This window comes from Vanessa atalanta, chromosome Z (genome assembly GCF_905147765.1).
Source record: "Vanessa atalanta chromosome Z, ilVanAtal1.2, whole genome shotgun sequence".
Taxonomy (NCBI): Eukaryota; Metazoa; Arthropoda; class Insecta; order Lepidoptera; family Nymphalidae; genus Vanessa; species Vanessa atalanta.
Genome location: NC_061902.1, coordinates 7,680,723 through 7,696,690, shown reverse-complemented (window position 1 = coordinate 7,696,690; position 15,968 = coordinate 7,680,723). Strand labels below are relative to the sequence as shown.

Sequence of the window (15,968 nt, the reverse complement as noted above, 5' to 3'; positions counted from 1 at the left end):
AACTTTGAAGAATGCCAAATAACTTATGTAACTTAGCGAGACTTTTTTCTGCTTACAATATTTTCGCAATTTGAATTTATATTAATATAAGCGGTTTTATATAATCATTATTACCAGCAAACACAAAGCAATAAGATTTTACAAATTGAAGCGGAAAAATAGGCCTAAAACAGTCACACAGAAGAAAAACTTTTAATATATAACTTTTAATAAATATGTAGCTTCATCATATAAATTTAAATAATAACATAACAAGTGCTCTTTCAAATTATTCTTAACCATTTCCCTGTCCAGTGAGTCACTACTTTACTATTGTGTTTGCTGTATGGACAGGGAAATAGTTGAAAATAAAAATGAACCTACTAACGGAATTAGAAAGTCACTTTATTTGACTTGAAATTAAACGAATGTGAAACCCAGTAAGAGTTGACCATTGAAACGAGAAGGAAAATTGGAAGAGTGGCTGAAAGTAGAAACCGGTTACTTAATCATTTAAATCTAATTTAAACTAGTTTACTAATTAATATAATCGCATAACATGATCTCGATTCGTCTTCTTCGGCTGTGTCAAAAAAAGGAATTCCAGTAATTCACGTAACCTGTACCTCAACCAACCCCCAATAGATGTCAAATGTAATTACGATTTAGTGGTTCAGCGGTTTAGTCGCAACGATTTCGTCCTGACCAATTTCAACTACAGTGGCCATTTGCAAGGGAGAATAACCGTGGGTTTATAGTACGCAAATATAACTACACTGTTCTATTCCTTCACGATATCCATTGAGATGGCAATCCAGCCCAACTGGTAAGAGATCAACTAGAATGTTGCAATTGCTTTTCGCGCAATCCGGGGCACGGTAATGCATTATCACTAAGAATTTATTAAAAGAAAAAAACGAATAACTGTCAATTTAATATTATTTTAGTAGAACATAAATATTAAAGTTCTGTAAAATCAACTCAAAAAGATGGAACTAATATACGAATAACAAAGAATCTTTAGGTATTTTGATAAGTTTAGCTATAGATTTTTCTAGATTGTCTCCCAAGCAAATCTGACTTACTTTTTAATATATATATGTACGTGCCTATATAAAAGAAAAATATCACTCACTGATTAATAACGAAATCTCAGAAACTAAAACGCCTACAAACTTGAAATTTGGCAGATAGGTTCCTTATAGAGTGTAGACATCTGCTAAAAAATGATTTTACAAAACTCCACCACTAAGTTGTAAAATGGGTATTGACGTTTGTGTTTTATAAATTTCGCGCGGAAAAAGCCGCAGTTTCAATTAGTAATAAATGTTATCACCGTTGTATCATATACTTATCCTATGTATAAGAAATGACGACCAAGATTAGTTGTATAGGTTTTGTAGCTGATGCATGAAAATTGAGTAGCACACGCTTTATGAAAAGGAACTTGTCTTGTATATTCATTAAACGAACATTATATATCTGGTATCTAGGATTACTTTTTTGTCCTAATTTGCTTATAAATAAGGTAGCACGTTATAGTTTATTTAATTTGTTTTTTTTTAAAGGCTTGGCATTTCTAAATATAAAGCCAAATATTTTGCACGAAAATTTACTGCTGTTAACATCTGTTCATTATCCCAGATCACAGGCAATTCCTATTTTTTGAAGTGGACTAATGAGGTGACCATTACATAGACAAACACTAATACTGGTCACCTCCGTATTTATAATAATGATAAGAATAAAAATAATGAAAACTGAGATGGCCAGTGGTTAGAACGCGTGCATCTTAACTGATGATTTCGGGTTCAAACCCAGGCAGGCACTACTGAATTTTCATGTGCTTAATTCGTGTTTATAATTCTGCGGTGAGGGAAAACATCGTGATGAAACCTGCATGTGTCTAATTTCAACGAAATTTTGTCACATGTGTATTCCACCAACGCGCATTGGAGCAGCGTAGTGGACTATGCTCAAATCCTTCTCCTCAAAGGCCTTAGCCCAGCAGTGGGAAGTTTACAGACTGTTCATATTAATGTAATAATGATATAGATTTCGTATTCTATTAAACCTACTCTTGAACTATATAAAATGTCATCGTTTGGCTACGAAGGAAAAATATAATATGTGAATTGAGCTCACGAACAGAATGCGAGTTTACGAATAAAACAGATTTATTGCCATTGAATATATGCCAAGACGAAACAAATGTTGACGCTAATACATATATTATGAGCCCGCTAAACCAAGCAATATATGTTATATATGTTTGTTATAGATATTTAAAATACTATTGACATTCACAATGTCAAAGTTATTATTTTTAAAATTACATCAGTAAAGGGAATGAATATGAGGGTGATATTTTCATTCTTTATTTATTATCATGAATTTATTTCAAAGTAATCAAATATCAAATTCAATTAATCTCACAATAAAAAAGAATCGTATGTAATCGACGGCTCGTAAATGGTCAAATGCTGGGCCTAGTCCTCCTCGACTTCTCTCCTCATTTTTTATGTTGTAAGTTATAATAGATCGAAAAGCGAGAAACCAAACTTAGATCTTAAATTAAAGCGTATAAATACGTCTGAAAGTTTCTTTTCACTGGCGTTAGATATGTACGTTTTTACGACTCAAGTACAAATTAATGTGAAGTACCAAAAAACACAAATTCAACTAAAGCAATTTTGCTGTACAATATATTTAAAGAACATATCATTAATGTTTTCTAGTATTCAGTTTTAATACGTGAAACGATAAACAAGAGATAACAAGTCTTCTTAAAATAAATTTTGTGGTGGTTATTATGCATTATGAACTAAAGGTTAGGTTAAATTAATAAAAAAATCTTTCTATATATAATTTAACGATACCTATTATAACATTATTACCTTTAAATGAAAAACGTAGATTTTTTACTGAAAAGATACATGCTTTCGTAATATTACTTTTATGCTCTGGACTTATTTATACTTTGCACTCTTTCGCGTTCTCATTTCGGTGTGGAGCCGTATGATCGCGCTCGGGTTTCTTCGCTTTTAAATTAAATAAATAATGCATACAATTTGTGCGCAATAAACTTTGGAGATGTAGGTAGGTAGTCTTTGCGCTGAATTTCGCGCGCCCGCCCCGCTGGGAACAATAACGGTTGTGAAAGCACTAAAATGGCGCATTACGAAAGAAATAGTAAAACTTCATTATGTATTACAAATGTCATTTCACGTCTTGAAGGATTACAATTATTAACTTTGAATGATATATAACTATGTTTTATGTTTATATTGTTATATTATGTTTTATTGTAAAACAATAAGAAAAAAGTCTTAATTAACAATGACATATTGAAAATATTAGAGTTTGCAAATAGATTGCATGACTATCCAATGACCAACTGACTAAGCTTTGGATGATTACGATAATATATTTTTAAGCATGTCTTTTAAACACGGTCATAGGATATTGTTGTTGCGGCAAAATAATTTGTACAATAGACCGCACTTGGACTGCTACGCGGAAGAGCCTTGTAGAGTTGTATAGTTACACTACGTCACACAGCGCTAGAAATGTGGATATACTTACGCATGTGCAGTGTAGCTAAATGTCACAAGATTTCTTTAAGCACATGATGTTTTTCTCACGTCACTTTCGTTACCCTACAACACAAAATAAAATATTAACACAATTTTACAACAATAAAAAAATTTGGTTTAAATTAAATATTTTAACGCCAGTAAAAATCATTACTATCAATAAACAAATGTTTTAATCATTTAAAAATACTACAATGTTTATACGATTTGAACACTAATAAATATATGCTACATTTTAATGGTCCGACATTTTCCTAAAGGTATGTTCACATTGGTGTAGACCGAAACATTGTCATATTTCCGAGCACGAACCCAAGTTTGAATAGCAGCGCTCCGTTCCTATGTGACCACTTCCTTTGTATAGTGTTTACAATACATAAATAGTAAATAAGTGGAACCTGTAAACGGACTTACAGAAAAGTTTTATTACTGTTCGATATACAGCGCTTTCTTCGGGCTGTTTTGATAAAATTTAGTCACTTGTGTGTATAATATGATTTAGCGAGACTTATATGTAAGCCAGACTTCATTTAACGATAATACGATAAGGATACACTAAAAACTAGGTTCATTATAACAGAAGGATTTCGATGATTAATATGTCTTCGCAATTACTACAAAGTAAACATAATAATGACAACGATAAGTAGCAAGTAGTTGCTGAAACCTTCTTAAAGAAGTCAAGCGCGGTCATTATGCAAGACGTCGGACTCAAATTGTATATAAACAACGTTCTGTACAGTCGGACTAATGAGTTGTAAGAAACAACATGTCATCTGATAACATAATTTTTCAAATAAAAATACTAAGCTAGATTCACGTGACGTCACTATTGTGTTACTTTATTCGTTTTTAACTTAGTCAATTAATATTCTTTAAAGTATTTAGCGAAAAATAACACATTAAATTGCAATCATATTTCACGGTTCACAATATTTCGACAGTTTACAATCTGACGAGATAGATTGTAATCTAACGATGTTTGTAATCTTGCGGTGACAGACATATAACATTGCGGAATTTTTGAAGACCTCTTTAAGGTGTATATGTATAATACTGCAGTACATTATTTTGATCTATCTCGGCTGAACCCAACTAGAGCGTTTGCAATGTAAGCGGAAAATATGTGTTTATTTACGACATTATTTCAGAAACCTCTAAAATTATCAATGTTTCTCTACTATATTGAGCATGTATTAAACATATAAACCTTCGTCTTGAATCAATCTATCTATTAAAAAAACCCGCATCAAAATCCGTTGTGTAATTTTAAAGATCTAAGCATACATAGGGACAGACAGCGGTAAGCGACGTTGTTTTATACTATGTAATGATAATAAAATATTCTGTCAAATGTGAAATAACATTATAAGTTAACAATAAAAGTTTGTGTATAAGATATTTTTTAGCGCATTTAAATAAACCTGTTTTTAAAATGGTTTTTTTCTTTTAATTTGTCAGAAGTAAAGTCGTCAGAGATTTTAAAGAAAATTAGGAAACTACTGCGATTGACTGGCGGCAGAAAATATATTATGAAGATTTTAAAAGTTTATAAATACTTTGCTAATTGATGTGCGAAAAACACGCATTTTGTTTCCGTTTCCATTATTATTACTTAACAGTAAATTAATTTTAAATTAAAATAAAATAAAAAAAAAATACAGTTTATTAATAATAAGTATTTAATAGTTGTAAAAACTAAAATTATAATAGGTTTTGAAAAATACTGCTAGTATTCTTTTACTATGACGGTAATCAAAATACCTATACTCATTATAATAAGCATAAATCATAATTTAGGTCACCAAAAATAGTGTATCTAATTGAAAATATAACCTTGGCAATGCTGTCCCAGTCTCATAGAGTAATAATCATTACTCATAGACTAAAGACTGAAGTCAATAGAAGTGGATATATACTCTGTGGTCGTAGTTGTACAAATTGTATCTGTACGATAAAACGTAGTGATTGTATATTGTATAGTAATGTATAGTAGTAGTGGGCTGTGGTACAAATCGTAGTAGTTTGGGAGTGTACAATGTTCGTCCATATATAAATTCTATATTTGTCTCTTGCTTTAATGCGCGGTCCATGTTAGTTTCTCTTTTTCATATTAATTAATATCAAAATGTCATTTAAATTGATATCAGCTGTATTTATAATTACTTGTTTCTCCTTGGTATCGGTAAGTGTTGTTCAAAATAATACATTGCAAAAAAGGAGGATGTGTATTTCTAAGAATATGATTTTATGAAATACATTTATATTCACTTTTTGATATAAATTATGGAAAGAAAATATAATGATAGATATCGTACTAATTCATAGTCGCAACAATCCATATCACATTAACAAAGAACGGAAAATCTTAGTAATATACAATTACCTATTGATAAAATAAACGGTGTTTTAATTAATAATAGTTGAGAAGGGATATTTCTTAATAAATAGGTTTGTAAGACCAACAGATACCATCTTGAAATATATTTGATATTGACTAAATATTGTCTCTTAATGATGGAGTAAACTTATTGGTGAAAGATTTTATTTTTATTACTTAAACGGGAAATGTATAATGCTAAAAATCTAGTTCTATAATTAGTTATTTTGTAAATAGTTTTTTTATTATAGCGTTAAGCAATGCATCTTTCATTTACAAAGCTTAATTGAAAACATGTAATAGTCTTATTTTAAAGCCTCGACCTAAATATTCTTTTTTTGAAAACATTAAAACCTCATTCAGAAAATATGTTTTACAAAAATAATAATAAATTGATATCATTTGCATCACTTTTAAACATACTGTTTTTTTTTAAATATCAAATTTATTTTTTAACTAAAATGTCTTGTGCAATTTGTGCCAAAAGCCTGAAATTTATACTTTCTGTGTAAAAATTACAGGGTTCGTATGAAGATAAAAGATGTAAATGTGTTTGTCCAAGTCCAGCTGCTGTCCTGAATAACACAGTGGGCTCAGACCGGAAACTGTATATTGGCAATGTACCACCAAATAAGTGGTTAGTATAAAAGACCCTATCATGTCTCAATTCAAATCAATAGATTAATTGTGTCACTGACATTTTGAATGTTGTATATTTTTGCATATAACTTTTGTTTCTGAATGTAATAGAAAAACAATGTTTGACAATGATTATTATGTAATTTTATATTACAAAAACTAAAATAATAAATTTATTTTAATTATACTTAAGATTCTGAGTGTGATTCTATACTTAAAAATTCAAATTAATAATTACAGCAACTGTGATGGAGTGATCCTGCCACGTGTTGGTGAATTGATCAAAGGACGAGAACAAGAATTTTGTCCACGTTGTGAATGCAAATATGAAAACAGGAATACTACAATAATCAAAGTAGACAAATCTAGATTTGTGTTACATTAAAAAATATAAGATTTTTTTATTTATTGCTTGCTTGCTAAAGATGTAAACAAACCTCATGTATTTGAAATGCCAGTTATGATAAAAATGCTATTGTTCCCACCACCATAGGAGATAAATAAGGTTTTAACTGCACAAACAATTGACACAATTTTCATGCTTATGAAACCCACTAATTAAGATGGGTTGACTACATTCTTCTTTTCTGAACCAAATGAACCAATAACTTGTATATAACCCTGGTAACTTTTATTGAATTCTGTGTTTTGTAAAAAGTCATTTATATATTTTTTATATAACATTATGTGAAGTAAAAACCACCTTTCCAGTTGAACCTCTTCATTGCTTAATCAATGTGTCTTTTATCTAAAGAATATTCAATCAGAAATGAGTGCCTCGATTTTATTTTTTTCTTGTCTGATAACATATAGATTCAGTATCACTTTTTTCAACACAGAATTCAATTAAAATTACTGGGGTTATATATATGTTATTGGATCATTGGTTCACAGTTTATTCCAATCTTTTTTTCTATATATTAAAGATAATAAAGTTAATCTTTTGAATTGTTCAGGTTGTCGTTATCATTGTGATATGGGTCATCATGCTTCTGGTAGCCTACATGGGCTTCCTAATCTGCCTTGATCCACTTATCAACAAAAGAGCTAAGGCTTCCTACCAAGAACACACTAATGAAGACGTAAGTTATACTCAGATTAATTAAAGTATTTCGAGAAAAAGTTTTGTTACATTATTTAACACATATAATGCAGTACTAACATATGACCTAACTGTTATTTTTTTGTTTTTCAAAATTTATTCTCGGGATTGATACGAAGTCTAATAACAATATTTTTAATTATTTATATACATTTTATGGTAAAATAAATAAATAAATAACGGTGTCAACCACATGTGGCTGACGCGGCGCTACAGAAATAAAATATCCATTGGGGCCGCGTCAATCACATTGGCCAATCTTAAAATTAAAAAGCGCGCGAAATCTCGCTCTAGCTTTTTGCCGCCGCAACAGCGCTGGCGCCATTTTGATAGTGTCACTGGTAGCGTATTGTGTGTGAGCGTCGCTCCGACGCGACGTACAACGAATTAGACTGCATTATATGATTATTCGATAGTTCAAATTTTAAGTTTTGTCACTGATTAGGTAGTTATTTCTCCGTGAAAATGGACGACGACTTTGACTATGAACTTTCACAGTTAGATTTATCAGTGTTTGATAAAGAATTGAACTCATTATCGAATAGTGTTGCACCACCGGCTCCACCTATACTTGACATTGATATCGATGAAACTGAATCAATACCACGGAATAGAAACAGTCGTCGATGGCAGATATTATCCGACAGCGAAGAAGAATCGATTCCAGTATCGGCTGATTCAGGATCTACACATGTATGGTTTAATCCACTGGGTAAGCAAACAAGTGTTATTCCATATACTGAATGTCCTGGGCTCAAGCCATTTCGGTTGCGATCTAGCATGAGTGCAGCTAAGCCAGAAGATTTTTATTCATTACTAGTACCTAATGAAATATTTGAATATATAGCTGAAGAAACAATTCGTTTTGCTTCACAAATCTTGAACAAGAGTGGAACACAGTCATACAGAATGCGAAAATGGGTGCCTACAGATTGCCATGAAATAAAGCGATTCTTTGGCGTTTTGATTTGGATGGGATTAGTAAAACTACCTCAACTGTCTATGTATTGGAGCACTAATAAATGTTTTGAGCAACCATTTGTTAAGTCCATTATAAGCCGAAATCGCTTTGAGGTCATTTTGAGAATGTTACATTTTGCTAATAATGAAATGAATGACAGTAAAAAAGACCGATTGTTCAAAGTTAGGCATTTGTTAGATATGCTGAATGATAATTTTAAATTTCATTACACACCAAATGAAGAAGTCTGTGTCGACGAAAGCCTAATTCCATTTCGTGGGCGTGTTATATTTAGGCAGTACAACAAAAATAAGCGACACAAATATGGAATAAAATTTTTTAAACTGTGCTCAGACCTAGGATACACTGTAAAAGTGCAAGTTTATGCCGGAAAAAACTATGATAATGTGAACACTACCCCAACTAATGTCGTCCTTTCTTTGTGTCACGATTATCTGAACAAAGGACATACAGTTTGTACAGACAACTGGTACACCAGCTTGGATCTAGCACGGAAATTGCTGGCAGGGCACACACATCTCATAGGTACACTCAGAAAAAACAGGCGAGGTCTACCTCAAACGGTCGTTCAAGCCAAGCTCAAAGCAGGCGAATTCTCAGCTCAAGAAAATGGTGAAGGAATTACAGTCATGAAATGGAAGGACAAACGAGATGTGCTGCTTCTGTCTACCAAGCACTCCGTGAGCTTTAGAAGGATCAGTAAGAAAGGAAAAGAAAAAATAAAGCCAAAAATTGTGGTTGATTATAATCGTGCAAAATCAGCGGTTGATCTATCGGATCAAATGTCATCGTACACGACCCCTCTTCGCAAGACAATTAAATGGCCCAAAAGATTAGCGATGGAGCTATTATTGAATACATCTATTGTAAATTCGTATATACTGTATAAATTAACAACTAAAAAAAAGATTACAGTTGTTCAGTTTAGAACAGCATTGGTTGAGTACTTGGTGAGCTCAGGAATCTCAGAAATTGGTGCCCCCGTTAGGCCTAGACGATTGAAGCACGAATTAAAAAAGAAGAAAGGGCTGGCTTCTGCCTGTCGTAAATATTGTTTCAGATGTTACAAAGAAAATTGTGCCCAATTTGGAAGAACGCATGCGAGAAACAAAACCAAAAGGGTAGTGACATACTGTGAAGATTGCCCAAATCAGCCGCATTATTGTATCAACTGTTTCAATTTAGACCACAGATATGTATAATTTGAATATATATTATATATTTTGATGTTGTATGTTCATTTGAATACCATTAAAAACAATTAAAATATTTTATATGTTCGCTTTATTATGTAAAAACCTCTTTTCTTTCTCATCACTAATTCCTTCTTGACATTCCCACTTCAAAGCTTAATATTTTTCAAAATGTTAGTAAAAGTTGTTATGCCATCAGTTAAGTTATAAATTATCAGGCCTCGTCAGCCATACGACATACAGTTTTATACGAAAAACGTGGACGACGACGCCTAAATTTTACTTTGAAAACCGGTCTGTTCTGTCAGCCACATATGACTGACAAGGCTTAGTTGGTTAGGAAAATGTCAACCATATGTGGCTGACGAGGCATTATATGTGTTAAATTAAATTTGCTCATTGTTATAATTAAATTATAATAAATAAACATTTTTAAACTTTAATTTAATATAAAAAGAAAAAGATAATGTAATGAATTTTAGCATGTATATAAAATATTAGCAATGTTGTTTCAGGACGAAAGTACTATCAGTGGATCATCACAACAAATGGGAACACGCGGAAATGTACTGAACCGTGTCACTCATCAACAAGATAAGTGGAAGCGTCAAGTCAGGGAACAGCGACGCAACATTTATGATAGACACACCATGCTCAACTAGCATGGAATACATATGGATTGTTTGAACAGTCCTGATACAAATGGTCAAACAAGCTCCTGATATTAATTCAATGTCTCTGGCTATCAAAAGCTGCTAAGTCAAGTTAACTATTCTTGTGTGCAACTTTTATTAAAAAATACACACAATTTAAATTGTATTTAAGGCCTATATTCACAAACAATACTATTAGGACTGTACATTTAAGGTCACAAACACAGCAGCAAAGCGTTTTACAATGAATTCACGAAAATTATAATAATGAGACATTGTTTAAAATGTAAAAAGACACAATACAAATTAGGTTATACAAAAATGTTGTATGTTATTAATATATAAGATTTGCTGAATACATGCAACTGTCAAACAAATATAGACAGAATGGTATTCAGCAGTGCGTTGCATGGCAAAGTACTTGAGTATTGATTGTAAATGACAAAACAATGCAATGAGAATTTCCTTAGTTAATAATTGCATTGTTTCTACACTGAAATAATTATTGTTTGTGAATATGGGTGTTTTAGATCATAGCATGCAATCATTTAACAAATTAGTTAAATATATAAATTCAAAAGCAATAAAATAAATCATCAAAATGAACTTTTATCTTAAATATAATATTGTAGGAAAATGTTTACTTATAAACAATAAATATGCTTCAAGAGTAAAAGAAAAAGTAAAATACCAAAAAAATATATATAATATTAGTAAAAGTAAAACATTGTAGTTATGCTTAGGGATCCTCCAAACACTACTGTATGATCTACTCACGTATAATTTAGATCCTCCAAACACTTCTGTATGATCTACTCACGTGTAATTTAGATAGGGAGTAAGTAAGAGTAAGTTTATATACATATACATTGGGTTGCACCCAGTCAATAGAGTAGTAGCAGTAGTACTCATGACCAACAGGCTACTAACGAATATAATTAGATATATATTTTTTTTAATTCCATTTTGAACTTATAGTAGTTTCTTGGTTGTCTCTGACACTTTCAGAAAGACTCTTAATTTTCATTTTCCAGTTCCAATAGGTTTAAATGTAATCTTTTAAATATATTATTAAAACTAACTTAGTATATGAATTTATTTGATTATTATCCAACAAAATATAACAATATATGCACATTCATAAATAATTTACTGTATAAATGTTTTTCGATTATACACTGTTCATGAAAATAAGTTTGTTGTTATTTTGCACCTTAGTCTTCTGTTTCCTCACTCTGCATCAGTAAATTTTCAAACTGTAACAAATATTTATATTAGAATAATTAAAATTAGAATATATAATGTTTTAAAATTACACGAAAAGGTCAAATTAGGTCACTATTTTTATTTTTTCAGATGTTATAATTGTTATGTTAAACACAGAATACTGAAAATTATAATAATGTATGATACATTATTATAATTCATGAATTTAGAAGTTATCATAAATCTTAACTTCAAATAAACCTGAACATGTATAGATATGTATTCTATTCATAGGAAAGAACACTAAACAATATTATCCCTGTTCAAGTTAGCTTGATCTTTTTGACAGACGGGCTAGTGTTGAGAAACAGAAAATATAACAGACGATGGAACTATGGAATGCGTAATTCAAATTAGAATTCAATTTTTTTAACTTATTTTTCTAAAAAGAGTTAAACCAGCTAAAGAGACCCATCCATTAGCCAAAGAGACCCCAACCAAAAGGTCCCCTGTTCGTAACAATAACTTAACAATGATCTTTAATAAGGATTTTTGTAATCGATATTTGTAGCTGTTACTGCCTGTTATTCGCGTCCCTACCGTCCGACCGATGTAACATTGTACAAGCGTCTATTATTTGTGTTTCAGTGTTTCTATTTAAATTTTATTTTGAAGCAATAATATCTAATAGAAAAAGTCTTAAAATTTTCGGATAACGGATCTTTAGGAAATTTTGTATTATATGTATTTTTTTTTTATAAATATTTACAATTTTTAAAATCATGAAATTAAGTAAATAATATGTTGTCATTGCAAAGTTGTGTCGATCAGAAAAAATTACATCTGTCAAAAAGATCAAGCTATCTTGTACAGGGTATAACAAACATTTTCTAAATGGAAGGCAAATGCGCCACTTATAGTCATATGTACATAGATGGTATTTATGAGTTTTTCTGTGGAAATCGACACATTAACTGTGAAAATGTTTCTTGCATTGTCAAGGCACTGGCAACTGTATAATCTAGGTCACTGCATCAGTAGCTAAATTCAGTAGCAATTATCTAACAGGTGCAGAAAATTAGAATCTATTAAAGTATTCGGGATCACAGAAATATATAAAAAATAAGAAAGTATTGCTATTTAGAAAAGTTAAAATCAGCAACAATGTCATTGAGCTGTTTACAACTATAAAAACATAGTTGTGCACGTGACATTGGCGAAATAATCTGTCCCTCTTGGCACAAATAAAAGCCAAAAAAAAAAAGTACAAACATAGTTGTAACCATGGCATGCTACATATAAATTATTTTGAGTTAATAGACATTCAAGTGGTCAAAAATGGTATTCGAGAACTAAAACACCCTCATCATGTGAGTTAAGATTAACAAGGCATGCTAAATATATAGCTATGCGCCTACAGGCTGGAGTTAAGTTTGTACTCTGTACATGCTAGATGATAAGTCATCGGTATTAATTCTATTTAATACTACGAAGTTTTTAAAATAGAATCATTACAATTTTACCTAACTTTCTAAAACAAACAATGCAAGTATAGAAAACCAACAAGTTGTATCTAAAGATTAGCACAGTATTAGCAATGTAAAGAATTCATAGTTTCTCTTTGTAATGGTGTCAATAGTTGACACTAATAGTAAGCCTTCAATAATTGTTGTTATAAGTGTATTTTAAAAAAACTTCAAGTTCTTATTTAAACCAAGTACTGAAACCATTTCAGGTGTTTAAAATTCAAACAAAAGCTTGTAATAAAAAGGCAAGGCGCTATCTTACAGCAACAACACTGAAAAAATTACAATATACACTGAATTTTATTTACCAGGACCAAGCATATACAAAATTCCAGTATAATTATTGGATTTTGATGAAACTGGTTTTAAATTGTGGAAATTCATCAACACATACCTATGTGCCAGCTCGAAGGCTACACTTATCACCAATTTAGAATAATGAAGATATTTATAAATAAAAAATAAACGTAAAAATAACTATCATAATGAGAAAAAATAATCTTACTTCATCAGATGTACTTTGTATTTGATATGAGTTAGGGGATTTTTTTGATACAAGCATTTCAAGCAGCATTAAAAATATGTAGTACCCTAGTAGCAACATCACCATCCACACAACAAGTATCACTACAACCTGTAAAATAATCTAATTAACATAGCTGTATACTAATTTTAATTTTATGGGTTCCTTTTTAAAACCAAAGTAGTAAGTTTTAAGCCATACTTATTTACAAAATCAAAATAACACCAAGTTGCTCTTCAAACTAAAGATATCAAATGAATATAGTAGTTTATTGATCAATGACTTATTAATCATTATACTTCAATAAGAAATTAGTATACTCACCATAATTATGGTTGAATTTCTAGTCTCATACCTACAATCGCATCGTGGACAAAACATCTGGGCATTTTCTCGTATTTCATCAGCTGCCTTTGGCAGAATTACTCCATCACAGTTACTGTTAATTTTATTATAATTTTATTACACATAAAACTGATAATTTATTTCTGTAATATGAAATTTATTTTCATCATTTGATAGACAGGGGTGAATTTTAAATGAAATTATAACCATATCAAGTTGATTTTATATTCATATTTTCAGTCTTAAACAAATAAAGAATTACCATTTGTTTGGTGGTACATAGGCAATATAAAGAGTTCTTTCCGATTTTGTACTATTCAGTATTGAAGTTGGAGTAGGACAAATGCAACGACATCTTTTATCTTCATATAACTGAGTCTAAAAATGTTTATTAATATAATTATTAAAAAAAATACGGAATAAATATAAATCGTTTAGATATGAACTGACTGGTACCTCCACAAAAAATACAGAAAATACAATTATTAATTTCCAAAACATTTTGTTTATTTTATTCACCTTTCACTAACAGACTTCACTTGTTGTTCAATTAAGTTTTCTTAAAATGTTCTAAAACGATCGTTTTCTTAGCTACCTACTTATTATAATAATAATCTTATTCCCGTAAGTACAAAATCAATACAATTTATGTCCAGAATTGCAGTCTTCAAAATGTAAATATCTTAATGACATTATCAATATTTTGATGTCAAGTCACCAAGTGTCATCGCTAAATTTCTTTAAAACAAATTCATAGAGCATAGATTTTGTTTTATTTTTTTATTTAGATTTACGGTTGGCTGAGGAGAGCAATAGGGTATTCTACTATGTTTGAATACTACTATGATTTTACATACACAGAAAATTATATTTCGGCAAAATAAACACGATTTCTTCACATAAAATTAAGTTTTAAACCTTTTTTATTTCCGCAAAAACGCTGTCAGTCATTTTGATGACGTCAGATTGTTAAAAGTAACAGTCGTATATATACGACCGGTACTCATTCAACGTAAACACAAACAGCTATATTTGGTGTTTTGTAGGAAAATAATGAATTACAATCGCTATCGCTGGAGTGTAATGTACAAATAGTAAATACTAGCATTATAACTCCAGAAAAGTTGATAAACAATCAAAGTCAGATGATATTGACAGATTTTGCCTATCTGACGCCACACCATGGCGGGTCGTTTTACATGATATACAGAGTAAAAATGACGTCTTTTAATTTAATAATGTGCTTTTATGGCTCAAAACCAAAATATTTAAGTATATTGCTACATATATTTTAATTTTTATCAAACTTCATTATTTATTTTTCACTGCCGATTTCTTTATATATTTTTTTTTTAAGTTCGTTTAATGATCTTAAAAGTTCGATTATTTTTTTTTGTTTTATTACTGTTCTTTAACACTTAAAACATAATAAATTATACCTAAGTTAGCACCAACTATACTTTTTTTTATTTCATACTTTGATTAGTTGTCATTGTTCTATTAAAAAAAAACTGCGTTAACTTTTATTTTAATATTTACTTTTCTTTTTTTTAGTCGGCGGGAAGAACAACTTTTTATATCTTTTCTAATACAACTGTTCGTAACTAAAGAAAAGTTCGTAAAGAAACTATTTTCACTAATAAAAGGAGCGATAAACCATGGTTTGAAGACATACCTAATTAAAAAAAAATATTACAAAATGGCAAACTACAAAACAAATAATTAAAAAAGTTAAAAAACTATAGGTTGTTGGTAGCTGCATTATACAATTCATTGTAAATCATTTCATTTAATCGACCAATTCAGATAAATATGTTAGTAACCTTGAGCATTCAATGCAAAAG

At 30.4% G+C, this 15,968-nt stretch overlaps 2 protein-coding genes across 3 annotated transcripts; one reads left to right on the top strand and one right to left on the bottom strand.

Annotated features, from left to right (window-relative positions):
• The first annotated feature begins 5,552 nt into the window (after positions 1 to 5,552).
• On the top strand, positions 5,553 to 11,106 carry LOC125075932 (uncharacterized protein CG1161-like). Its single transcript, XM_047687794.1, has 5 exons — positions 5,553 to 5,760; positions 6,477 to 6,592; positions 6,835 to 6,949; positions 7,551 to 7,676; positions 10,387 to 11,106. The coding sequence occupies exons 1-5, from the start codon at positions 5,704 to 5,706 to the stop codon at positions 10,531 to 10,533; spliced, it is 561 nt and encodes a 186-aa protein (XP_047543750.1). The 5' UTR covers positions 5,553 to 5,703; the 3' UTR covers positions 10,534 to 11,106.
• On the bottom strand, positions 10,671 to 15,142 carry LOC125075933 (proton-transporting V-type ATPase complex assembly regulator TMEM9-like). Of its 2 annotated transcripts, none has more exons than XM_047687796.1 (5): positions 15,043 to 15,142; positions 14,387 to 14,502; positions 14,104 to 14,218; positions 13,762 to 13,890; positions 10,671 to 11,780 (listed from the first exon to the last, which is right to left on the bottom strand). In XM_047687796.1, exons 1-5 carry the CDS (start codon positions 15,073 to 15,075, stop codon positions 11,739 to 11,741), a joined length of 435 nt encoding a protein of 144 aa, XP_047543752.1. In that variant the 5' UTR covers positions 15,076 to 15,142; the 3' UTR covers positions 10,671 to 11,738. The 2 variants fall into 2 exon arrangements, with proteins under 2 accessions (XP_047543752.1, XP_047543751.1); XM_047687795.1 differs by lacking the exon at positions 15,043 to 15,142 and adding an exon at positions 14,581 to 14,839.
• Between the last annotated feature and the right edge of the window lie 826 nt (positions 15,143 to 15,968).

Bases quoted from the DNA above. Each gene is read 5' to 3' on its own strand.
- LOC125075932 (XM_047687794.1), top strand. From the start codon at position 5,704: ATGTCATTTAAATTGATATCAGCTGTATTTATAATTACTTGTTTCTCC. The intron at 5,761-6,476 runs GTAAGTGTTGTT...TAAAAATTACAG, and splicing joins CTTGTTTCTCCTTGGTATCG to GGTTCGTATGAAGATAAAAG. The intron at 6,593-6,834 runs GTTAGTATAAAA...TAATAATTACAG, and splicing joins AATGTACCACCAAATAAGTG to CAACTGTGATGGAGTGATCC.
- LOC125075933 (XM_047687795.1), bottom strand. From the start codon at position 14,625: ATGTTTTGGAAATTAATAATTGTATTTTCTGTATTTTTTGTGGAG. The intron at 14,503-14,580 runs GTACCAGTCAGT...AAACATTTTTAG, and splicing joins TTTCTGTATTTTTTGTGGAG to ACTCAGTTATATGAAGATAA. The intron at 14,219-14,386 runs GTAATTCTTTAT...TAAAATTAACAG, and splicing joins TATGTACCACCAAACAAATG to TAACTGTGATGGAGTAATTC.